General features: G+C 37.2%; 1 protein-coding gene, 1 long non-coding RNA gene and 1 pseudogene across 7 annotated transcripts in view; 2 read left to right on the top strand and 1 right to left on the bottom strand.

Moving 5' to 3' along the window:
* The window catches only part of LOC143691657 (uncharacterized), a 186,390-nt gene extending 166,594 nt beyond the window's left edge, over positions 1–19,796 (bottom strand). The window contains exon 1 of the long non-coding RNA XR_013179629.1: positions 19,512–19,796. This is a non-coding gene — a long non-coding RNA (uncharacterized LOC143691657). The remainder of the gene's footprint in view (positions 1–19,511) is intronic.
* AMN1 (antagonist of mitotic exit network 1 homolog) overlaps positions 1–27,319 on the top strand; it is a 130,289-nt gene that overhangs the window by 71,027 nt on the left and 31,943 nt on the right. For 3 of the 6 annotated variants that reach the window (XM_077170467.1, XM_077170463.1, XM_077170466.1), the window contains exons 6-7: positions 7,165–7,276; positions 26,003–27,282. In XM_077170467.1, coding sequence (XP_077026582.1) covers positions 7,165–7,276; positions 26,003–26,076 — 186 coding nt within the window. In that variant the 3' untranslated portion in view covers positions 26,077–27,282. Of the gene's footprint in view, positions 1–7,164; positions 7,277–19,883; positions 22,243–26,002; positions 27,283–27,319 lie in introns of those variants that run through there. The other 3 variants (XM_077170465.1, XM_077170464.1, XM_077170468.1) reach the window with 2 other exon arrangements.
* On the top strand, positions 21,280–23,401 carry LOC143689918 (ETS translocation variant 1 pseudogene; annotated as a pseudogene).

The raw sequence follows: 27,319 nt of genomic DNA, 5'->3' as shown, positions 1-27,319 counted from the left end.
CTTTTTTAGGGGCCAGAGGGTGGAATGTGCTGGTTTGAAAGGAAGCATGTCCCCTAAGAAAAGCCATGTTTTAATATAAGTCCCATTTCATAAAGGTAGAATAATCTCTATTCAATACTGTATATTTGAAGCTGTAATGAGATCATCTCCCTGGTTGATGTGATTTAGTTAAGAATGGTTGTTAAACTGGATTAGGGGATGACATGTCTCCACCCATTTGAGTGGGTCTTGATTAGTTTCCGAAGTCCTATAAAAGAGGAAACATTTTGGAGATTCAGAGAGACTCAGAGAGAGAGCAGAGAATGCTGTAGCACCATGAAGCAGAGAGTCCACCAGCCAGTGACCTTTGGAGATGAAGAAGGAAAACGCCTCCCGGGGAGCTTCATGAAACAGGAAGCCAGGAGACCAAGCTAGCAGATGACACCGTATTCACCATGTGCCTGTCCAGCCGAGAGAGAAGCCCTGACTGTGTTCGCCATGTGCCATCTCACTTGAGAGAGAGACCCTGAACTTCATCGGCCTTCTTGAACCAAGGTATCTTTCCCTGGATGCCTTTGATTGGACATTTCTATAGACTTGTTTTGATTGGGACATTTTCTCGCCCTTAGAACTGTAAATGAGCAACTTATTAAATTCCCCTTGTTAAAAGCCATTCCGTTTTTGGTATATTGCATTCCGGCAGCTAGCAAACTAGAACAGTCATTTATAATTGTTATATAATATATAAATTTATATATTGTTAAATTTATTTCTGAATAGTTTATTATTTTGGTTGGTATTGTAAATGGAATTCTTTTTCTTGATTTCTTCCTCAGATTGTTCATTGCTGGTGTATAGAAACACAACTGATTTTTGCATGTTGATCCTGTATCCTTCCTTTACTGGACTTGTTTATTAATTCTAGTAGCTTTGCTGTATATTTTTTCAGGATTTTCTACATATCGGAGTATGCCATCTGCAAACGGTGGAAGTTTCACTTCTTCCTTTCCAATTTGGGTGCCTTTTATCTGTTTTTCTTCCCAAATATTAGCTAGAACTTCCAGCACAGTGTTGAATAACAGTATAACACTGGTGACAGTGGCATCATTGTCTTGTTCCTGATCTTAGAGGGAAAGCTTTCAGTCTTTTTTCCACTGAGGATTAGGTTAGCTGTGGATTTTTCATATGTTCCCTTTATCATGATGAGGAAGTTCCTTCCATTCCTAGTCTTTGAAACGTTTTCCTCAGGAAAGGATGCTGAATTTTGTCAAATGCCTTTCCTGCATCAATCAACATGAGTTTTTCCTTTTTAACTTATTGATGTGATGCATTACATTAATTGATTTTCTTGTGTTGCATACCTGGGATAAAATCCACTTGATCATGGTGTATAGTTCTTTTAATGTGCCTACTGGATTCGATTTACAGGTATTTTGTTGAGGATTTTTGCATCTATATTCATTAAAAAGATTGATCTATAATTTCTTTTCTTGTAGTATCTTTCCTGGCTTTGCTATTAGGGTGATGGTAGTTTCATAGAATGAGTTAGGTAGGTTTCCTTCTCTTCAGTTTTTTTTGAAGAGTTTGAACAGCATTGGTACTATTTCTTTCTGAACTTTTCATAGAATTCATATGTGAAGCCATATGGTCCTGGACTTCTCTTTTTGGGGAAGTTTTCTGATGACTGATTCAAATTCTTTACTTGAGATTGGTCTGTTGTATTCTGTTTCTTCTCAAGTCAGTGCTGGTTGTTCATGCATTTCTGTGAAGTCCATTTCATCTAAATTGTCTAGTCTTTTAGCATATAATTGTTCATCTCCTTTATTTCTGCAAATTTATTTATTTTCTCCATTTTTCCTTTACTTCAGTAGTTAGGCCCCCCCTCCCATTTCTGATTGTGTTTATTTGTATCTTCTCTTTTTTCTTTCTTTGTCAGCCTAGCTAAGGGTCCCTTGATTTTATTGATTTTCTCAAAAAATCAATTTCTGGTTTCATTTATTCTCTCTATTGTTTTCATATTCTCAATTTCATTTATTTCTGCTCTAATCTTTGTTGTTTATTTCCTTCTATTTGCTTTGGTGTTAGCTTCTTATCCTCTCTCTGGTTCCTCCAGGTGAGCAGTTAAGGCCTTGATTTTTGCTTTCTTTTTTAACATAGGCATTTAGAGCAATAAATTTCCCTTTCACCACTGCCTTTGCTGCATCCTATAAGTTTTGCTATATTGTGTTCTCATTTTCATTTGCCTCTATATATATACTGATTTCTCTTGCAATTTCTTCCTTAACCCAATGGTTGTTTAAGAGTGTGTTGTTTAGCCTTCATCTATTTGTGAATTTTCCAGTCTTCTACCTGTTATTGATTTCCAATTTCATTCCATTGTGATCCAAGAAAGTGTTTTATATAATTTCGATGTTTTAAAATTTGTTGAAACCTGCTTTGTACCCCAACATGTGGTCTATCCTGAAGAATGATCCCTGTACACTTGAGAAGAATGTGTATCATCCTGTTGTGGGTTGTAATGCTCTGTAAATGTCTGTTAAGTCTAGTTCATTTATTATATTTTTCAAGATTTCTGATCAAGATCTTTATTCATCCTCTGTCTAAATGTTCTATCTATTGATGAAAGTGGTGTATTAAAGTTTCCAACTATTATTGTAGAAGTGTCTACTTCTCCCTTTAGTGTTGTCATTGTTTGCCAATGTAATTTGAGGCACTCTGGGTTGGTGTATAGATATTTATGATTTTTATGTCTTCCTAATGAATTGTCCCTTTTATTAATACACAATGTCCTTCTTTGTCTCTTTTGTTTTACATCTGAAGTCTAATATGTCTGATATTAATAAAGCTACCCCCACTCTTTTCTGGTTATTGTTTGCATGAAATATCTTTTTCCAACCTTTTACTTTCAACCTGCTTTTATCCTTGGGTCTTAAGTGAGTGTCTTAAACATATAAATGAATCCTATGTTTTAATCCATTCTGCAAATCTTTGTCTTTTGATTGGGGAATTTAATCAATTAACATTTAATGTTATTACTGTTAACCTGTACTCTCTTCAATGATTTTGTCTTTTGGATTTTACCTGTCGTATTTTTTTCTCTTTCTGTTTTTAACCTATTAGTTTCCCTTGCTGCTAATCTTTATTTCTACACTCTTTTACAGATATCTTTCTCCTGTCTTTTCCAAACTGCCTGTAGCATTCCCTTTAGTATTTCTTGTAGAACAGGTCTCTTGTTCACAAACTTGCTCTGTAAATATTTTAAACTCTCCCTTACTTTTGAAGGACAGTTTTGCTGGATATAGGATTCTTTGTTGGCAGTTTTTCTCTTTCAGTATCTTAAATATATCATACCACTGTCTTCTTGCCTCCATGGTTTTTGCTGAAAGATAACACACTTAGTCTTCTCAAGCTTCCCTTGTATGTGGTGGATTGCTTTTCTCTTGCTGCTTTCAGAGTTCTCTCTTTGACATTTGACAATCCAGTTAGTAAGTGTCTTGGAGTAGGTCTGCTTGGATCTATTCTGTTCCAGGTATGCTGAGCTTCTTGGATCAGTAATTTTTGTCTTTCATAAGAGTTTGGAAATTTTCAGTGATTATATTCTCCATTATCCTTTCTGCCCCTTTCCCCTTCTCCTGGGACACCTGTAATACGAATATTCATGCACTTCATGTTGTTACTCACTTCCCTATAATGCTGCTCATATTTTTCCATTCTTTTCCATATCTGTTTTTTTTGTACATAGGATTTCAGATGTCCTGTCCTCTCATTTACTAATCCCCTCATCAAATCTGTTGTAGCATGTCTCCATTGTGTTTTTCCTCTCTTTTATTGTGCCTTTCATTCCCATAAGTTCTGCCACTTGTTTTTTCAAGCTTTCAAGTTCTTCTGTATTATCCCCCAGTGTCTTCTTTACATCCTTCATCTCTTTTACCATACTTTACTTCACCTCCTTGATTTGATTTTTCATTTAATTTAGAAGATATATCAGAACATCTTTAATTTGTTGTTTCAATTCCTGTATCTCAGTTGAGGTGTTAGTTTGTTCTTTTTATTCAGTCATATCCTCAAACTTCCTGGTAGTATGAGTTGTGATTTTCTGCTAATGTGTAGGCTTCGATTTTCTTGCTTAGTTTATTCTGAAGGTTGTTTTCTCTCTTTTGCCTAGGGCTTCTTCTTGGTTGGTTTGTTCTTTGTCTCTCTTGCCAGCCAGCTGTCTTATTAGGTCTGCCCCCAGTCCCCCTTACAAACCAGATGCACATAGTGGCCTCCGTCAGGGATAGGTGGTAAGCCCTAAGGACCACAGCAGAGTCTCTGGGTAAAACAGGTCTGCTGGCTTCGAGTTGTGCTCTGTTTTTTTGTTGGCTTGTAAATTCTGTTGTTTTAACATTTGTGTTGTCCGTATTTCTCAGCCCAAACAGGGACATGTTCCCATGCAGTGGGTAAAGACCAGCTCCAATGGTACTTAAATATTTTTCGGGAGCATCTCTGAAAAACACCTTCAATTCTGTTGCACTTTTCTGATATACCCAGCAGATGGTGCTGTTTGATAACTTAATTACCCTCAGATATTGATTGTCTCATAACCCAGGTTACATCTGATGGAGGGCTGAAACTGCAGGGTTCCTATGCCCTCACTTCACCAAAGTCTGGCTTATTGTGGGGCCATGCCCCCCACTTTATTTGTTGCAGAGTACTCCCCCCAGCTGACTCCTAAGCAGGGGGTTCAACCACTGCTATTTCCCTCAGGGATGAGGAAAGGAGTTTTGGACCCAGGGCTGGAAATACAAATCTTTTCTCAGACTCTTTATCCTTCACTGACCTGGGCCTTGAAATGCCCACTCCTGTCCCCTGGGTCTCCAAATGGGGTCTTTCTCACTGGTGTGTAAAGTTTAGACTGTGTACCTGATGAAAGGGTTCCCGGCGGGTTTTTGTGTCCCTCCTGCATTGTGTGCAAGACCCAGTGGGGGAGAGGGGCGGAGGGCAGCTGGTCTGGTATGGAGGTTTCCTACCTGATATTCTCTGTTCAACTCAGCATTTGTAGGGTTCTTCTTCAGTCTGTAAGAGTTCTGGAAAATTCAGAACTGTCTTTTTTTTTCATTGACTGCTTGGGAAGATAGTTTCAGTAGCTGTGTACATTACCATGTTGATCTGCTGGCTCACCTTTGAGGTTTTAATGTTAATTGATAAAGGCCACTTTCATTTTTTGTCTGAGTTTATTGATTAGTTCTAGTTTTCTGCTTCATATCATTGTAGTTACTTAAACTAGAAAATGACATTTCCCCAGTTTTAAACTAATTAAAAATTTAGTTTATCGAGAAAAGGATATATAATATTTCAAACATACAGAAAAGTACAGAGACCTGTGGAACCACCACTTCAGTTTTAACATTTTCTATTTTTACTTCAATTCTTTTTCTAAAATAAAATGTTACTGTATTAATCAGGGCTCCCTAGAGAAAAAGAACCAATGGGAAATATCTGTAAATATGGGATCTATAAAAGTATCTCACACAACTGTGGGAATGCAAGAGTCCAGAATCCTTAGAGCAGACTGTGAAGTTGGCAGCTCTGATGAAAAGTCTCGGTGAACTCCACAGGAGAGGCTTGCTGGCTGAAGAAGCAGTGAAAATTCTCTCTTCTACCTGAAAAGTCATCAACTGATTGGGCCAAATCCAAACTGATTGGATTATCTTGTTTGGGAAAGGTGTGCATTTAATTGATTGTAGATGTGATCAGCCACAGCTGCAATCAGATATCTGATAATTTAATAAACCAGCCTTCTGGTTTATCAAACAGCCATGAAATATCCTTGCAGTAATGGTTATACCAGTGTTTGCCTAACCAGACAACTGGGCACCATCACCTGGCCAAGTTGACACCAGAACCTAACCATCACAGTTAAATTTACAGCTTCCCACCCCATTTATTCCCCTTTCCTTCAGATAGTAGCGGTAACTACTATCATAAATATGTGTGTGTTTTTTTTACTGTTTGATATTTTCTTTATGTATGTATAGATTCATAAACAAGATATGATATTGTTTTATGTTTTTTAATTTTACATAATAGTTTCATAATGTATATGTCCTTTTACAGTTTGCTTTTTTATTCAAAACTATGTTTTTAAAATTTTTTCAATCTTTACTGAGGTATAATTTACATACAGTGAAATCTAGCCATTCTACGTGTACACATAAATGACTTTTTATAAATGACTTGTAGTAATTAACAGTCATATAATCATCACCACAATCAAAATATAGAACATTTCCATCACTCTGAAAAGCTTTTCCCTGTACCTTTATAGCTATTCCCACCTCCGTCCTGCTTAACCTCATCTGAGGAAATCACTGATTTTCTTTCTGTCATTGCAGTTTTTCCTTGTCTAGAATTTCATGCAAATGGAGTCATAGAGTAATAGTCTTTTGTTTTTTGTTTCTTTATTTTACTTTACTTCATTCACTTTGCATAGTATTTTTGATATTCATCAGTGTTGTGCATGTTAATATTTAATTCCTTTTTATTGTTGATTAGTATTCCATACTATGATTATGCTGCAATTTGTTTATATAGTTACCATTTGATAGGCATTAAGTTGTCCCAGTTTTGGACTATGATAATACTGCTATGGACATTTGCATACAAATCTTTGTTTAAACATATGTTTGCATTTTTCTTGGGTAAACACCTAGAAGTGGCATTTCTCAGTTATGTAGTAAGTGCATGTTCAGCTTTAAAAGATACTACCATATGGTTTTCCAAAATGGCTGAACTAACATCTTTAAGATTTATGTCTTTTTATACAAGTAGATCTTGTTCATTTTAATTGTTTCTTTTTATTTCATTATATTAATAACTATTACTAATAATATTACAATGGATATATTTATAAATAGTTTCTTTGTGCATATGTCCAAGAGTTTCTCTATAGTGGACATATATACCATTAAGATTTCTGGGTTTTGGAGTATGCTTATCTTCAGTTTTAATAGATATTGCCAAATTGCTTTATAAAATGGTTGGGCATTTAACTTTTAAAGTTACTATACCTTCCGAATTACTGTAAACTAATATTGATCCTTATTATATAGTTTTCTTGTGAGGAAACATTTGGTTCCTTATATATCAGTATTTCTCAAACTTTTTCATACATTTTTTTTTCTTTTTCTTTTCTTTTAAATAAAGGAGATTCATATGGGACATTGTGTGAATCTCACTGATGAGGCTGTGGAAGCTGTACTTACTTACTGTCCTCAGATACATATTTTACTCTTCCATGGATGCCCTCGGATAACAGGTTAGTCTGACAGAATGCTTGGGTTGAAGTCCTGGCTTCATCTTTTATTGGATGACCTCAAATAAATTACTTAATCCATTCCATTACTCAGTTTTCTCATCTATAAAATGGGTGTAATGGTAATGCTACCTCATAGGCTTCATCAGCATGATTATAAAATAACTCTTATATGATACCTAGTGCATAGTTAGGGCTCAATAAAATTTAGTTATGATGATGATGGTGATGGTGTGATGCTAAGTGTTCATCAGAACCTATGATGAGGAAGATGATGGTGGTAGTGACAGTTATGATATTAAATATACTCTTTTATGAAGATGATAGGAAATTTAAAGTTTATAATATGACATATATCAGATATGTTGAATGACCTCTTAACTGTTATTTCATCAAGCTTTAGCCACTGACAAAGTAATTTGGACTCTTAGGCTAATGTGATGCTTCATTGATGAAGATCAAAATAATCACAGCTCATTTGGCTTATAGAGGAACCATAATACCATATATTATTACCTTGGCCCCAAAACCACCACAATCCATCCCTTTTATATTGCCCTTATAATGGTTCCCATACCATAATGTAATCTGGATCTCACTTGTAAATCAGAATTTATGCCAAGTCCATTCAGCCCATCTCTCTAATTGCAGTCTAGCAGTTATTTTCTAGGTTGAGTTACCATCGTGGAAGTCCTTTGGACAGTTACTCTGTCTTGATTCCTTTTCTTATGTTTGGACTGCCAGTTCAAATCAAGTCTCTAACCTTGGACTATATTTAGATATCAGTGACAATTTCACTAAATCTTATTTTAGGCAAAGATATTGCTCAAGAAACTAGAGCCAACAGGGATACATAAACTGATAACAGTGTTTACCTCTAGGGAAAGTTGTAGTGGAACAAGAGTGGGAAAAAGACTTTTCAACATTTTAGTTAGGGAGCCCATATCAAATTAGCTCAAACTGGTGGCTTAAAACAATAGAAATTTATTCTTACAGTTCTAGAGGTTACAAGTCCAAAATCAAGATACTATCAGGGTTGGTTCCTTCTGGAGGCTCTGAGGAAGAAACTGTTCTATGCCTCTTCCCTAGCTTTGGGTGGTGCTTACAATCCTTGGTGCTCTTTGACTTGTAGCTCCATCACTCCAATTTCTTCAACTAGTCATCTTCTCTTTGAGTGTCTCTGTGTTCACATGGTCTTTTTCACTTTAAATATTTCTCTGTATCATCATCATCTCTTCTAATATAGATCCAGTCTTTGGATTTAGAGCCCAGCCTAATCTAATATGACCTCAACTTAACTAATTACATCTGAAAAATCCTATTTGCAAATAAGGTTACATTCTGAAGTTCCAGGTGGACATGAATTTGGGGGGGGGGGACAGGTCAACCCAGTGCAACTCTATACCCGTTTATACCAGTTTGTTTTGTTTTGTTTTCATTAGAACAGTTAATGGGTTTACAGAAAAATCATGCACAAAACACAGAGTTCCTATATATACCCCCCTCACATATATACAGTTTTCCCTATAATTAACATTTTGCATTAGTGTGGTACCCTCTTATACTTTTTGAATTTTGCATCATGTTCATGATTTTTCCAATTAAAAATTAATAATAATTTTTAGAAGATAATCTAGAACCAGAAAAATTCATGGGACTGAAACTTAGCACACATGTACACTATGGAGGGATTGTGAGAAGTCAGGCAAACTGTCTCTGATCATCAAACAAGGCAGAAAATTGTATTCAAATAGGTAGGCGATTTTTTTTGTTTGTGAGGGAAGAGATCACAATATATAAAATGTATTAACAACAACATTTGATGATAGATCATCAGGACATCTGCTAAAAATATATGTATCTCCCCTAGAGCCATATGTGTGTTTAACCAATACACTAAACAAGCAAGGATAACAAAAAAAAAAGCCTATTTTCCTCCCATTATTCTAACTACAGACCTCTAGTTTCTTCATAAAATGACCATTTAAAGGGAATCACATTTAAGGGGAATCTTCACATAAGGGTCTCATTTTTTCTCTACTGTTAGATGAATTCTGAGATAGGTGATATTACCTTTTCTTATTATTCTTAGGTAGTTAAAATGTCATTTCAGGTCACTGAAACCTTCTCATTTGAGTAATTAAAATGTCTTAGATGCATGTAATACTCCAAATGATTTCAAGCTAAAGTTTTTTTGCTCCTCCAGCTCAGGTTTGCTTTAGGTGGAAAGCCTGCAATAGGTAAAGAATATCCTGAGTTTCTCTCTTTTATCACATTGTGTTTCTTCCCTTCCTCACCCAAATTTCCCACCATTTTTTCTGACTCCACTGTGCCAATGCAGGGTGGGAATGAGGTGGGCAGGAGGAGATGTAGGGGAAAAAGTCCTACATGACTATTATTATGATCTAGTGTCTGTACTCTGGGCTCTGTAGGCTGTGTTCTGGAGCACTTTTTTTTAACTTGATAGTTTGAAATAATTTCAAACTTACAAAATGTTGCAAAAATAATACAAAACTCACTCAGAGAATTCCATCATACCCCCCACCCAAATACTCATATCCACCAACTTTTAACATTTTGCCATACCATTCTATCTTTCCATCCATTCATCCACTTATCTATCTACTTATCTATTTTCTAAAACACTTGAAAGTAGTTTGTATGTATCATCTTAATAATTGTATATATATTTGTACATATAATGCATATATATAAGTATATGTACTGCTTAAATGTATATGTACATCCTAAGAACAACGATATTCACTTATATAACCACCTTAAGTACAGTTATCAAGTTTAAGAAACTTAACATTGATATAAAGCTTATGGTCTATATACTCATAGAGAAGTTTGGATGTTTTTCAAATCCCACTTCTAGTCACATCCCCCTCATCATTTCATGTATCTCCCAGCTGCAGTTCCCTTGATTCAAGCAAATGCATCTCTTCTGGATAGTGACCCATGTTTCTTTCTGTTGGAGATTGAATCATGTCCCCCACAAAACACATATTCATGTCGCAATCCCTAGTCCTATGGGTATGAACCCATTTGTAAATAGAACCTTTGAAGGTGTTATTAATTAAGGTGTACCCAAATTAAATGAGGGTGAGGCCTTAGTCTAGTATGGCTGCAGTCTTTATAAGCAAAGGAAATTGGACACAGAAAGAAAAACCGTGAGAGAAGCAATAAGCTAGAAGTCAACAGAACTCAGAAGAGAAAGAAGACACTGCCATGTGCTTTGCCATATGTTGAAAAGCCAAGATACTCCCCAAATTGCCCGCCAGCCAGAAGGTATCTATCCTGGGAGTAAGGAAGCCTTCTAGCCTCTGAAACCTTGAGCCAATAAATGGCGGGTTGTTAAACAAACCCATTGTATAGTATTTATTTTAGCAGCTGAGAAACTAAAACACCATCCCCTGACCGTAGGCATCTGGCAATATACCTTTATCCATAAAGGCTTCCTAGCTTATACTTGTTACTTTCAAGAGCAAAATATAGAGGTGGGTCCAAGATGGCAGCTTAGTGAGGTGTGGAATTTAGTTCATCCTCTAGAGCAGCTAGTAAATAGCCAGGAGCAGTATGGAACAACTGCTGGGGCCACATAAGTGACCAGACAAACAGCATACTTGAGTCTGGACAAGCTGGACCAGATGTAATCCCACCCAAAACCATGAGTCCCTCAAGTCATGGAGGCTGGCACCTCTCCTCCACAGGCTGCTTCCAGAGGGGAAAGGAAAGAGGCTTTATTAATAGCAAGGGGCTGAGCTCAACCTAGCTCCAATTGTGGAATTAATTAACAAATTCTGACTACTGAAAATAGACCCCAAGCTCACCTGAACCTTGAGTAAAAGCTGAACTTGCTGGGTTTTGCCCTGGTGCAGAGGGGGCAGGGCTGAGGGAAAAAGGACAGATCGGACAGCACAAAATACTTGAAAAGGTCTGGGCCCTGAAAGAAAGGAAGGGGCAGCAGGACCTGGGGGTACATAGAGCAGTGTACCAACGTAAGCTCTTATTGGCAAACCTGAAGAATGGAGGCCCTGCTCTGAAAAGGATTATTTTTCTTTTCTCTTTTGTGGCTGTGTGTCTATGGCTTGACTGCTCTTTGCATACAACTGCAAGGCTTCTCAGGTTCCAACTGCCCCAGGCAAGGGTGAAATTAAGGTTATCTGAGATGCAAAGAGGCTGGTCAGGGGAAGTAATTCCTGGGAGGCTGTGCCTTCTCCAGGAGAGGGGTGGGGCCCAGCTCAGGTGGAATCCCTCCCTCATGGAATTCAGACCCCAGGGCCTGGAAAAACTGAAGCAATTAGAGCTAGCGTATAACCCCTCCTCTGTCTCAATGATGCCCCAGCAGGAACAGTTTGCTGAAGTTAAAGGTACTGCATCACTTTATGCTGGTGGGACCCACAGGCAGACAAATGCCACATAGTGGGCAGGATAGGAAAAGCACAGAGTCTAGAGGCTTCATAGGAAAATCTCAACCTGCTGGGTCTCATCCTCAGGGAAAACTGATGTAGGTGACTCTTCCCTCCTAAGAGGAGACCAGTCTGGTCTGGGAAAATCAGACTGGGGTCTATAATACCTTAGTAGACTCTCCTAAGGGAATAAAAATAAAAGGCACCATACAGGCAGGGCAAGAAACAAAGAAAAAAAGAACTGAAAAATTCTGATCTGTTGAATAAAACCTAAACTACAGGTCTAGAATATGCTGAACTGAATGTCAAAGAACAGATAGACAACAAAGTCATTCAGCAAGAAAATCCTAGGTAAAAAAAGTGAAAACAAGCTCCAGAATGAACTAATTAAGGAAATTAAATGTCTAGACACCAGCAGAAAATAATGAATCATACCATGAAAATTGAAGATATGGCCCAGTCAAAGGAAGGAACTAACAATTCAAGTGACATACAGGACTTGAAACAGTTAATTCAGGATGTTTGAACAGACATGGAAAATCTCATCAAAAATCAAATCAGTGAATTGAGGGAGGATATAAAGAATGCAAGGGATGAACAAAAAGAAGAAATTGAAAGTCTGAAAAAACAAATCGCAGAACTTATGGGAATGAAAGGCACAGTACAAGAGATGAGAAAACAATAGAAACCTACAATGTTAGATTTCAAGAGGCAGAATATAGGATTAATGAACTGGAGGATGGGACATCTGAAATCTGACAAGCAAAAGAAAACACAGGGAAGAGAATGGAAAAATATGAATAGGGACTCAGGAAATTGAATGACAACATGAAGTGCACAAATACACATGTTGTGGGTGTCCCAGAAAGAAGAGAAGGAAAAAAGAGGAGAAAAGCTAATGGAGGAAATTATCACTGAAAATTTCCCAACTCTTGTGAAATACTTAAAATTACAGATCCAAGAAGTGAAGCATACCCCAACAGAATAGATCCAAGTAGACATACTCTAAGACATTTACTAATCAGAATGTCATATGTCAAAGAAAAAGAGAGAATTTTGAAAGCAGCAAGAGAAAAGCAATCCATCCATACAAGGAAAGCCCAATAAGACAATGCATAGATTTCTCAGCAGAAACCATAGAGGTGAGAAGACAGTGGTATGATATATTTAAGTTTCTAAAAGAAAAAAACTGCCAGCCAAGAATTCTATATCCAGCAAAATTGTCCTTCAAAAATAATAAGGAAATTAAAACATTTTCAGACAAAAAATCCCTGAGAATTTGTGACCAAGAAACTGGCTCTGCAAGAAATACTAAAGGTAGCATTAGAGACAGATAGGAAAAGACAGCCGTAAGAGGTGTGGAGAAGAGTGTAGAAGTGAAGACTATCCGTAAAGGTGAAAAGAAGAAAAATTACATATGACATATAAAATTCAAAAGGCAAAATGGTGGAAGAAAGTACTGTCCTTAAACTAATAACACTAAATGTTAATGGATTAAACTCCCCAATCAAAAGATGTAGACTGGCAGAATGGATTAAAAAACAGGACCTGTCTACAGGAGATGCATTTTAGACCAAGGAAAAACATAGGTTGAAAGTGAAAGGTTGGGAAAAGATATTTCATGCAAACAACAACCATAAAAGAGCACAAGTAGCTATACTAATATCCAACAAATTAGACTTCAAATGTAAAACAATTAAAGAGACAAAGAAGGACACTCTATATAAATAAAAGGAACAATTCAACAAGAAGACATAACAATCATAAATATTTATGCACCAAGACAGAGTGCTCCAAAATACATGAGGCAAACACTGAAAAGAGAAATAGACACATCTACCATAATAATTGGAGACTTCAGTTCCCCATGCTCATCAGTGGACAAAACATCTACATAGAGGATCAATAAAGAAACAGAATTTGGAGGCCAAGATGGTGGCTTAGCAAGGTACGTGATTTAGTTCGTCCTCCAGAACAGGTATATAACCAGGAACAGTAAAGAACAGCTCCTGGGGACAAATCAGTGACCGGAACACAGCATACCCCAGTCTGGACCAGCTGGACCATCTGCGAGCACCCCCAGAACTGTGAGCTCCCCAACCCCTCCCCCACAGGCTGCTTCCCAGAGGGGAAAGGAAAGAGACTTTACCAGCAGCAGGGGCTGAGCACAACCAAACACCAATTGTGGAATTAATTAACAAATTCTGAATACTAAAAATAGACCCCCAGCTCAGGTGAACCTGGTCAAAGCAGAGGTCGCTCATTTTTGCCCTGGCGCCAATGGGGCAGGGCTAACGGAAAAAAAAAAAAAAGAAACAGAGGTTTTTGTGGCTGTGTTTCTACAAAGGCTTGACTGCCTTTGAATACAGCGGTAGGACTTCTCAGGCTGAAACTGCCCCAGGCATAGGTAGAAACAAGCTTCTTTGAGGGCTTGTCTGAAGCCTGTACCTTCCCCAGGGGAGGGGTGAAGCCCAACTCAGGTGGAATCCCTCCCTCAAGGAATTCAGACCCCAGGGCTTGGCAATTTGAAACCACTAAAACCAGCCTACAACCTCTCCTCTCTCTCCACCATGCTCCCAGCAGGGAGAGTCTGCCAAAGTTAAAGGTACCACATCATCTTATGCTGATGGGACCTGCAGGCAGACAAGCGCCACATACTAAGCGGGATAAGAAAAACAGAGTTCAGAGACTTCACAGGAAAGTCTTTCAATCTGCTGGGTCTCACCCTCAGGGAAAACTGAAGCAGGTGACTCTTTCCTCCTGTCAGGACGCCAGTTTGGTCTGGGAAAATCCAGCTGGGGTCTGTAATACCTAAGTAAAACCTCCTAAGGTGGGGGGAGGGGGGAGGCACCATACAGGCAGGGCAAGAAACAAGAAAACAAGAACTGAAAAATTCTCCTCTGTTAAACAAAACCTAAGCTAAATGTCCAGAAAAAGCTAAACTGAATGTCAAAGAACATACAGACAACAAATTCATCCAGCAAAAAGACCCTAGGTAAAAGAAGTGAAAAAAATCTCCAGAATAAACTAATTAATTAAATGCCTAGACACCAGCAAAAAATAATAAACCACACTAAGCAAACTGAAGATATGGCCCAGTCAAAGAAACAAACCAACAATTCAAATGAGATACAGGAGTTGAAACAATTAATTCAGAATATACGAACAGACATGGAAAACCAGATCAAAATTCAAATCACTGAATTGAGGGAGGATATAAAGAAGGCAAGGAATGAACAAAAAGAAGAAACTGAAAGTCTGAAAAAACAAATCACAGAACTTATGGGAATGAAAGGCACAGTAGAAGAGATGAAGAAAACAATGGAAACCTACAATGTTAGATTTCAAGAGACAGAGGATAGGATTAGTGAACTGGAGGATGGAACATCTGAAATCTGACAGGCAAAAAAATATATAGGGGAAAAAATGGAAAATATGAGCAGGGACTCAGGGAATTGAATGACAGTATGAAGCACATGAATATACATGTTGTGGGTATCCCAGAAGGAGAAGAGAAGGGAAAAGGAGGAGAAAAACTAATGGAGGAAATTATCACTGAAAATTTCCCAACTCTTATGAAAGATTTAAAATTACAGATCCAAGAAGTGCAGCGTACCCCAAAGAGAACAGATCCAAATAGACGTACTCCAAGACACTTACTGATCAGAATGTCAGAGGTCAAAGAGAAAGAGAGAATCTTGAAAGCAGCAAACGAAAAGCAATCCATCACATACAAGGGAAGCCCAATAAGACTATGTGTAGATTTCTCAGAAGAAACCATGGAGGCCAGAAGACAGTGGGATGATATATTTAAATTACTAAAAGAGAAAAACTGCCAACCAAGAATTCTATATCCAGCAAAATTGTCCTTCAAAAATGAGGGAGGGATTAAAATATTTTCAGACAAAAAATCACTGAAAGAATTTGTGACCAAGAGAACAGCTCTGTAAGAAATACTAAAGGGAGCACTATAGGTAGATATGAAAAGACAGAAGAGAGAGGTGTGGAGAAGAGTGTAGAAAGGAAGACTATGAGTAAAGATAAAAAGAAGGAAAATTAAATATGATGTATGAAATCCAAGAGGCAAAATAGTAGAAGAAAGTACTACCCATACAGTAATAACACTAAATGTCAATGGATTAAACTCCCCAATCAAAAGACATAGACTGGCAGAATGGATTCAAAAACAGGACCCATCTATATGCTGTCTATAGGAAACACATCTTAGACCCAAGGATAAACATAGGTTGAAAGTGAAAGGTTGGGAAAAGATATTTCATGCAAATAATAATCAGAAAAGAGCAGGAGTAGCTATACTAATATCCAACAAATTAGACTTTAAATGTAAGACAGTTAAAAGACAAAAAGAAGGATACTACATATTAATAAAAGGAACAATTCAGCAAGAAGACACAACAATCATAAATATTTATGAACTGAGCCAGAATGCTCCAAAATACATGCAGTAAACACTGAAAAGAGTAATAGACACATCTACCATAACAGTTGAAGACTTCAATTCACCACTCTCATCAATGGACAGAACATCTAGATGGAGGATCAATAAAGAAACAGAATTTGAATAATACAATAAATGAGCTAGACTTAACAGACATTTATAGAACATTTCACCCTGCAACAGCAGGATACACCTTTTTCTCAAGTGCCCATGGATCATTCTCAAGGATAGACTATATGCTGGGTCACAAAGGAAGTCTCAATAAATTTAAAAAGATTGAAATCATGCAAAACACATTCTCAGATCATAAAGGAATGAAGTTGGAAATCAATAATAGGCAGAGAGCCAGAAAATCCCCAAATATGTGGATGCTCAACAACACACTCTTAAACAACCAGTGGGTCAAGGAAGAAATTACAAGAGAAATCAATAAATATCTCAAGGCATATGAAAATGAAAACACAACATATCAAAACTTATGGGATGCAGCAAAGGCAGTGCTAAGAGGGAAATTTATACCCTAAATGCCTATATAAAAAAAGAAGAAAGAGCAAAAATCGAGGAAATAACTGTCCACTTGGAAGAAGTAGAGAAAGAACAACAAACTAACCCCAAAGTAAGCAAAAGGAGAGAAGTAATGAAGATTAGAGCAGAAATAAATGAAATTGAAAACAGTTGAGAAGATCAACAAAACCAGAAGCTGGTTCTATAGAAAAATGGATAAGATTGATGGACCCTTAGCAAGGCTGACAAAAAAGAAGAAGAGAGGGGATGCAAATAAATAAAATCAGAAATGGAAGAGGAGACATAACCACTGACCCTGCAAAAAATAAAGGCGGGATTGAGAAAATACTATGAACAACTTTATGCTAATAAACTAGACAACGTAGATGAAATGGACAACTTCCTAGAAAGATATGAACAACCAACAATGACTCAAGAAGAAATAGACAACCCCTACAAACCAATCACAGGTAAAGAAATTGAATCAGTTATTAAGAAGCTCCCAAAAAAGAAAAGTCCAGGACCAGATGGCTTCACTTGTGAATTCTACCAAACATTCAAGAAAGAATTAGTACCAATCCTGCTCAAACTCTTCAAAAACATTTAAGAGGAAAGAAGGCTACCTAACTCATTCTATGAAGCGAACATCATCTTCATACCAAAGTCAGACAAACACTAGAAGAAAAGAAAATTACAGATCAATCATTCTTAATGAATATAGATACAAAAATCCTTAACAAAACTCTTGCAAATTGAATCCAGCAGCACGTTAAAAAAATCGTACCACAACCAAGTAGGATTCATCCCAGGTATGCAACGATGGCTCAACATAAGAAAATCAATTAATGTAATACACCATATCCACAAATCAAAACAGAAAAACCACATGATCATCTCTATTGATGCAAAAAAGGCATTTGACAAAATTCGACATCCTTTCCTGTTGAAAACACTTCAAAAGATAGGAATAGAAGGGAACTTCCTCAACATGATAAAGGGAATATATGAAAAAACCACAGCTGACATCATCCTCAAATCCAAAGATCAGGAACAAGACAAGGATGTCCACTATCACCATTGTTATTCAACATTGTGTTGGACATTCTTACCAGAGCAATTAGATAGGAAAAAAACAGGACATCAGAATTGGAAAGGAAGAAGTAAAACTCTCACTATTTGCAGATTATATGATACTATTTGTTGAAAACCCTGAAAAATCCACAACAAAACTACTAGTGCTAATAAATGAGTATAGCAGAGTGGCAGAATACAAGATCAACACTCAAAAATCTGTTGTGTTTCTGTACCCTAGTAATGAGCACATTTTCTTGATTTTGAGGGGGAAATCAAGAAAAAGATTCCATTTACAATTGCAACCAAAAGAGTAAAATATTTAGGAATAAATTTAACTAAGGATACAAAAGATCTATACAAAGTAAACTACAAGAAAGTGCTAAAAGAAATCACAGAAGACCTAAGTAAATGGAAAGGCATACCATGTTCATGAATTGGAAGACTGAATATAGTTAAGATGTCAATTCTACCCAAATTGCTTTGTAGATTTAATACAGTACCAGTTAAAATCCCAAAAACTTACTTTCAGAAATAGAAAATACAATAACCAAATTTATCTGGAAAGGCAGGATACCCCAATTAGCTAAAAATACCCTGAGAAAGAAAAATAAAGTCTGAGGTCTCACACTACCTGACTTTAAGGCATATTAGGAAGCTACAGTGGTTAATACAGGAGTTAAAAAAAAGGAGTTAATTCTCTTAACTCCTTTCACCTGACCTGGCCTTTGTCTCTCAGACAAGCTTAATTGCACCCTTCCCTGGGGCAGTTGGAGCCTGAGAAGCCTTGCAGTTCTATCTAGTGAGTTATTAAGTGGTGAAAACAAAGCAAAAAAAAAAAAAAAAAATCCTTTTCAGAGCAGTACCCCCATTCCTCAGGTTTATTCATCAATACCTTAAATTGGTACATTGCTCTATGTATCTCTAGGCATACATACATTGCTCTATGTATCTATGTGCCCCCCTTTTTTCTTAGGGTCCAGCCCTTTTCAAGTATTTTGTGCTGCCTGATCCAAAAAGCCTCTGTTTTGTTCCCCACTAACCCCAACCCCATCAGCCCTGCCCCCTCTCTGCCAGGGCAAAAACTCCTAGTACCTTTAGCTCCTATATGAGGTTTATCTGAGCTGGGGGCCTATTTTCAGTAGTTAAATTGTGTTGATTAATTCCATAATTGGAGCTTGGTTGAGGCTAAGCCCCAACTGCTAGTAAAGTCTGTTTTGTTTCCCCTCAGGGAACCAGGCTGTTGTACCCACGTGGGAGGGGCCCTTGCCTCCATAGCTTGGGGGACTTACAGTTCTGTATGGACTCACAACTGGTCCAGCTTGTCCAGACTGGTGTTATGTTGTGTTTCTGGTCACTGATGTGGCCCCAGAAGTTGTCCTGTACATTTCCTGGCTATTTACTAGCTGCTCTGGAGAATGAACTCAATTCCACACCTTGGGCGGGCCACGGTGGCTCAGCAGGCAAGAATGCTCACCTGCCATGCCAGAGGACCCAGGTTCGATTTCCAGTGCCTGCCCATGTAAAAATAAATAAATAAATAAAATAAATTCCACACCTCACTAAGCCACCATCTTGGAACCTTAACTGTAGCCAAATCATATTTAACAGGGTGTTGCAGGAAAGGCAACTTAATTTAGGCTTAATTTAGTGGCCATTTAATTTAGAGTCTCAAATACATGGACAACACAGACTTAAGTGATATAAAAACAGAATTTATTAAGAAAGTACTTAAAAGATAGTTAGAAATAAGACATAGTTACATCATTAGGCAGGACAGCACCAATACCTGAAGAGGAGCACTGGGGAATCCTGGATACAGCATTTGGGGTCCGACTGGCAAAGTCCTGAGTGAAGCATCCTTCTCTCGGATGAGATTCCAGTATCTATTTCATGCTCAGGGGCTTAAATACCATTTGGAACAAAGGTAGCCAATTGCCAATGCCCTCTATGACCCAGTACTCAACCCCAGGGAGTTGGCTCGGCTTCCGAGGATATTTCTTGGAGCCTAAACATCTTTAATAAATACATCTTCTGGGAAGGGAGCCAACTCTCCGATAAGGAATGCGCATAAACAACATACTTGACTGTTTTAGTCACATAGCTATAAAAGGTCACTGCAGGGACATTGAAGATTCTTTTTCTTTTAACCCTTCACAAGGATACCAGATACATTAATTGGGGAAAGAAAAGTCCCTTCAACAAATGGTGCTGGGAAAACTGGATATCCACTCGGGAAAGAATGAAATTGAACCCCTACATCATAGTATATATATTCCTGTTAATTTGATGTTAAAATGCCATTTATTTTGTGTAAGGACGGTAGTGATCTGGTAACGTTAGTTGGTATTTGTTTGTTTGTGTTGCTTGAAATGAGATTTACCAATATGTTGGGTACCCCCCTTTTTTTTCTAAACTGGTTTGTGAAATCTGTGAGTCTATGAACCACTAAACTAGAGAATTTCCAAGACTAAGTTAGAGATATGTTGTACATACGACATGGGTTGTATTTAAGGAGCACATTTATTAAGTTTATGAATAATTTTAAAGTAATAAAATGTTATAAATACTTTTGCTTTGTTTAATTCATATTTGTAAATGACGATTATAAAACTGACTTTGCCAAAAGAGTGGGACGCCATATCAAAATCACTTCTTCCATGTTGTGAAAAATTGGAATCCATTTAAATCTCCATTATAACGATTAGTTAAATTACAGTGCAAATACAGCTAGATGAATGAAACTTTAGGACTAGTAATTTACTGAAATAAGCCAGAAACTAAAAGACAAATATTTTAATCTCTCACTAATATGGATTAACTATAGTGTGCAAACTCTGAGTATTGAATTTGAGAGCATAGGCTATCACGTGAGGGCCAATTGTAAAGGTTCCTAGAGTGTAAGCTCTTACAGCTGTCACTTCGGTTCCAGAGTTGTAATTGTTATTTCTAAATTCTCAGATACTGAGCTCTTTGTGTATAACCTGATCATTCCCGGGAACACAAATGTGTGACACCTGAGAGTCAGAGCTGGAGTTCTGCAGCTATGAAAGTCAGCGTTACCCCATACAGCAACCCATAAAAATACTGAAAAAGTGATCAGACTTCAGTTAGAGATATGAATGAAGCTGATCTGGGTAGGACTAAGGTAAATCAGACTAAAGTGTGAAGGATGATATTGAATGTATTTTGAAACTTCAACTTCTGTGTGAGACCAAAAGAAGAGATGTTTATCTGGTGCAAAATTTTTATTTTCTGTAGTACACTATCTAATCGAATTTGTATGGTCAGCTTATTCAATCACCTTAATTACATGGAACCTTGAGTAGGCAGTGAGTGTTTGTTTGTACAGGTTGGTTCTGGGCAGAAGATTAAAAAGTATCTGTAAAGTTCCCTTGAGAGCTTGGGGAAAAGTGAAAATATTTAACTTCCCCACTTGGGGAAGATCTGATACTCATGCAATCATTGGGGGCTGCCAATTTGCTGGGCCCTCAATCATGGGACTTGCCCTTATGAAACTTAATCCTGCAAAGGAGAAGCTAAGCTTACTTATAATTATGTCTAACATTGACCCTCAGAGCACCTCTTTTGTTGCTCAGATGTGGCCTCTCTCTCTAAGCCGGCTGTTCAGGTCAGCTCTCTGCCCTTCCTCCCTATGTAGAACATGACTCCTGGGGGTTATAAATCTCCCTGGCAATGTATTACATGACTTCCGGGGATGAGCCTGGCCCTGGCTCATGGGAGTAAGAAAACCTTCTTGACCAAAAAGGGGAAGAAGAAATAAGACAAAATAAAGTTTCAGTGGCTGAGAGATTTCAAATAGAGTTCAGAGGTCACTCTGGAGGTTGTTCTGATGCAGTATATAGATACCCCTTTTCATTTTTTGGTGTATCTGGAATAGCTAAAAGGAAATACCTGAAACTGTTCAATGTAATCCAATAGCCTTGATTCTTGCAGATGACTGAATAACTATAAAGCTTTTAAGGTGTGTCCATGTGATTATGAAAACTTTGGAACTGATGCTCCCTTTATGCAGTGTATGGACAGATGTGTTTAAAAAAAAGACAAATAATAGGGGTCTAGGATGCTTTCGGTATTCTATTGTAATTTTATTTTTATCTTTTTTTTTGGAATAATGAAAATGTTCAAAAATCAATTGTGATTCTGATTGCACAGCTATATGATGACACTTTGAACCACTGATTGTAGACTTTGGATGATTATGTGGTATGTGAATATATAATATATCTCAATAAATTTGCATTAAAAAAAATTACAGTGCAAAGTGTCAGGATCGGCATCTGTCAGCAACTCCTGGGCTGTTGAATTCTTAGCATAAGCTTTCTCTATCAAAGGAATGCAGAAAGTGAAGTCAGCATAGGAGAAATTGTAATGAGAAACCAACAAATGTCAGGAAAAGAGAATTCATTAACAGAGATCCGGCTCATGATTAAGAAGAACACTTTCGAGATCTAAGTCAATTACAGGTAACATGGCATGACAGTGATGAGTAGCTTGTGCCAGACTACCAGACTGAGTGTTTGGCTTTTCATGGCCTACCACTGAAAATCAGGAAAGAACCCTATAGTCCATGTTCAGAACTTGTTTCTGCCTGCAGGCAAGAACAGCCTTTTAAATTCTGCTGTGGAGAAAAGTGCCTGTACAATGTCAGTGCCTATGATCAGAAGCCATAAATGGGAAAGAGATCCTCCAACCCTCACCCCCCCCCACCAGACACACACACCATCCAGCACTCCTGTGTCCCCAATGCATCATGCATCTCCAAACTTAACTCACACTCCCAAACCTGACCTGACCTCCTCTGCTCACCCCCCACCCTCACAGTTATACAAGATAACAGCTACCCCATGGATCACAGATTCACTGCCAGCTTTCTGAACCCAATAATTCCTTTTCTCTTTTACTACCAATGCCAAGGGAAGGATGTCCTTTATACCAATGCCACATGTCTGAGCCAGCATCCCCCTCCATCCTCAAGGCTTTAAGCAGGAGCACCATGACTCAGTTGTCAACCCATAGTTGATGGTGTGGCCAGCCAAAGCTTTCCCCCTTCTTTGATGATTAAACAGGAACCCAGAGATTTTGCATATGATTCAGAAGTGCCTATTTACTATTCTTTTTATATGAGGCCAAGAAGGTTTCCTGGCTCATCCCAGCAGAATAGAAGACTATATGTTTGAAAAGCGTCCCAGGCCATTTTCTGAAAGACACCTTTGTTGTCCCAGAGAAATTTGATGCAGACATCAAACAAGAGCTGGGAATGTATTGGTAAGAACACACTTACCTGTATCAGAGATCCCTTCAGCTTTGGAAGTTTTTGGTAGCTCTTCTGGATGCCCTTCGAGGCATCGAATTTAAACTGATTGAGCCTGGAGAGGTGGTTAGGCATTAAGGGATTCAGAAAAACAGGCCAGCTGTGAACCATGATAAGGTTAGCCATTCACTTCGCTGTTATCTTGAAAGGGAATCATGCCAAAGAATATCAGCACCCACTGCTGAAGTTGAACATAGAATGTCACATCAAGTGAAGAGGACAGTGTGCCTCTGTTACACCTTGATGAGAGTATGGCCTATATACTGGAAGGTGGCTGCTGCAGTCCCCACCCCTACAATGAAAGCAATGTGTATTAACTAACGCAAGTGACAGTCAAGCAGGGCAGCCTCATTCTTTCTTCTTTTTGCAAGATGTAGAGATGCACTGAATTCTCTTCAATCTTTGTTTTCTTTTTGTATTTTGGTTTTAAATAATGTTATGGTTAGGTTCATGTGGCAGCTTGACCAGGTGATGGTGCTGTTGTCTGGTCAATTAAGCACTGTCCTTTACATTACTGCAAGAACACTTCGTGGCTGGTTAATAAACCTGAAGGTTGGTTTATTAAATCATCAACATGTTGATTGCATCCATGGGTGATCACATCTGCAATTGGCCAAGAGGAGTGTCTTCTGCAATTAGAAACATCTAATCTAATCAGTCTAATCAATTGAAGGCTTTAAAGGAGAAATCAGAAGAGAGACTCTTCAGCTAGCCAGCCTTTCCTGGAGAATTCCTTAAAGACCTTCATCGGAGCTGTCAGCTCATGGCCTGCCCTACAGAATTTGGACTCATTCATCCCCACAGTTGCATGAGATACTTTTATAAAATCTAATCATTATAGGTATCTCCTGTTGGTTCTATTTCCCTAGAGAACCCTGAATAATACAAATTATACACAAAAAGGGGCTTTTCCTTTTATATTACTCTACTGTCTGCAATGGATTGCATACTTTATTTGAGGGTGAGTGGGAGTAATCTAAGCATTTATGCTGTATTATAGGAAGATAAAGGGTGAAAGGGTCGGGTATTTGGGGATTACTTTTTACCTGTCCTACAGGTTTTAAGTTATAATGAAGTGGAATCATGTTTGATTTCATAACAGCATAAGATAATGTTTCTTCTCTATGGCCATCTATGGTACAATTATTTCACATTGTGTAAATATCCACTTGGAGACTACCAAGCAATATGCCTTGGGCATTTTCCCCATCATTTTTGAGTTTTTGCAGGTATACAAAAAAAAAAAACCTATTGTAAATGGCAGTTTAATTAAAAATGACTGTTTTTACACCTCTTGTAAAAGCTATTCAGAGGTTGCATTTGCTGTTTTTTGTTTTGCTTTACTTTATAGATGACTCTCAGAGAATAACCATAAAATAGGCAATCCTCTCTGAAATTGAGTAATCACTCAGTTTATTCAACTTTAAATGAGGAGCACAATTTTGAACTCTGTCTCCAAACTGAGTCAGAAGTCAATCGCATTACTTGTATCTGGTGCCACCTTGCTGTTCAGATACAAATCATACTGTGTGTTAAATATTTCGGAAGCCCGATTCACTTAAATAATGACATGTCATGGACCTTTGGGATCTTCATTTAAATGTTAAATCTGGAATCACAATGAAACAAAGATATCTGTTTCCTTTACTTCCTTCAGTACATGAAACATTATTTTATCAATAAGAATTAACTTAGTAAATCACATATTATGTTGTTCTAGATACTGCAAGCACTCCTAAAAAATTCAATACATTAAAGTTAGATATAAAAATATCTAATTTTTAGATATGGCACCCATTGATAGGCTTTTAAAACTTCTACTGTGAGTGGGCCACGGTGGCTCAGCAGGTAAGAATGCTGGCTTGCCAAGCCCGAGGACCTGGGTTCAATTCCTGGTGCCTGCCCATGTAAAAAATAAATAAATAAAAATACTTCTACTGCTGTGTTATGTTGTAACATATATAAATAGTAGATAATGTTAATGCTTCTGCTGCTGTCTTTTCTGTAATATTCTCTTTCGTGCTGAATTTACTATGGCCATTTATAAGCAATGCCATTAACTACAGAGCAATGCAGGACAAAATAGATGGCTCGAACCATTTATTCCTTAAAAATAGCTTATGCCATGCTATGCTATAGGCAGCTTTTTTGCATATTGACAAGTGACGAGTGAGCTTCAGCTTGCTAAAGGAAACTGGAAACTTTGATAACTTTTGGTGAAATGAGAAATTATTTACAAATTGTCAAAGATATGATGAAGTTGCTGTATGACATAAGCTGATACTGGCATAATCCATCTTCTTGTTTTGGATTCTCATGTGAATGTGATTGAACTGTTTGAAAGAGTTAAAGATTTCAAGTTTCAAAGTTAAAAGAAATTACAGTGCATTCATATAATAGCTATCAATTAAATTATGCTTTATGAAAGTATTGTATCACATGGAAAAATGTTCAAACACAGGTCAACCTGTCATGCTCTGGCTACTGCTCCCTTCTCTAACCCCTTTGGGCAAACTGCAGCTTCTAAAATGCTGTACCATCTCTGTTGTTTTCTTTTAATCCTGCTCACGCCTTTGCAAAAGGTTCCTTATTAAGCCCTCTTCAACAGTGTGTTATCTGTTTCCTGCCAGGATCCTGAAGAAAATAATAGCGGGAAAGTTAGTGATGAAGTTACACCGTTATTCTCTCATTGGTGAAATTACTGATAAAATTATGAGAAAACAATAAATGCCTCTCTTTAAAAGTATCATGATAATACATATACTCATATACTGAGGCTATATTAATTAAATGCTCTATTCAGTTGAAAACTATTTTTTATATATTATTTTATGTAATCCTTTAAATACCCTATGACGTAATAGTTATCCCCAATTTACAAATGAGGAAACATTACTAATCTTTGACTACTGTAAATTATATATTATCAATGTTTTCTTTTGTAGATCATTCACGAGAAGTCTTGGAGCAATTAGTAGGCCCAAACAAACTAAAGCAAGTGACATGGACTGTTTATTGATGCTTATTAAAGCTTATCAAAGCTATGATCTTCATACTGCTTTCCCAGGAAATGACAGATGATCCATAGAGATTGGCTTTCCAATTCATTTAACACTACCCTATTAATATAATGTCTTATTTTAAGTTATAACCTCAGAAAACCAGCTAAACTATATATGGTTTGTGTTTTGAAGTTAACCAGACTCTTAAACATTTTAATAGTGCTATTATTCTGTATTTATTTGATGAGTCATTGTTTTTGAAATGGTAATCCTCGCATGACTTCTGATCTATTTGGGGGAGGAGGTGTTTTTTTCTTAAGTGACAAAGTTTAAATTATCTGTTTTCCCAGGAGATTTCCTTCTCCTTCTAGGTATTTTAGCTGTTATAAGAGAAATTTAAGAATATGGACTTCAGGAGATTTCTAAGTAAAGGTAATTCTAAAAGCATGATTACCTTCCTACCAGTTTTCTGGTTCTTACCTTCCGAAAGTATTTAAATGCCCGTTTGCCAAAAAGCAAAGCTGATCATGAGGCATGCAAATTATTCCCAGAATTTATTATTTCAATAAAATAAACATAATAGTTTAATGTCATAATTCAGAACATCCTACACTTTAGCCATTCAGCATGTACATGTTACTGACACCCTTGCCTAGCTGCTTAGTTCATTTATCTTCATGACTGCTCTTCCCAAATATTTGATATTCATCCTCGAACTTTCTTCCTTGGCAAAATTGTATTCAGAAAAGTGTAAAAATGAGTAAATACAAAATATCATCACAGAGACTATATCCTGAAACTGTATGGTTTCACATCGTGAAATAAACAGCCAGGTCTTTGTTGTTCAAATGAAATGGAATACTCTTCTGTAATCATATTATCTAAAATATAACAATAGACTGTGCTTAGACTACCCCTGAGCTCAGTATATTCCCTGTACCATGAACCTATCTCTTTGGGACTTTCTTGAGGATTTCCTGTTTTACCTCTGATGTAGTGAAAAACAAATAGATTATGCTATGGTAAGTTTACTGTACATATTCAACTCTATTTGTTGCCCATATTAATTACTTTATACAGTACATTTATACTGTGGATATATGTATGTGACTGCTTGTAAAGGTAATATATGTATATATGTTTAAAATGGGTAAGACCTGTTTCATCTATGAGGTTGTTCTAAAAACAAACTCAATAAAATTCAATATTGATTATCTCACCAAGTTACTTTTTCCTCTTTCTGAGAAATTAGTTTCAAGA

Source organism: Tamandua tetradactyla, chromosome 7, assembly GCF_023851605.1.
Source record: "Tamandua tetradactyla isolate mTamTet1 chromosome 7, mTamTet1.pri, whole genome shotgun sequence".
NCBI lineage: Eukaryota > Metazoa > Chordata > Mammalia > Pilosa > Myrmecophagidae > Tamandua > Tamandua tetradactyla.
The sequence above is the reverse complement of the archived record's forward strand: the minus strand, read 5'-3'. Positions and strand labels throughout refer to the sequence as shown.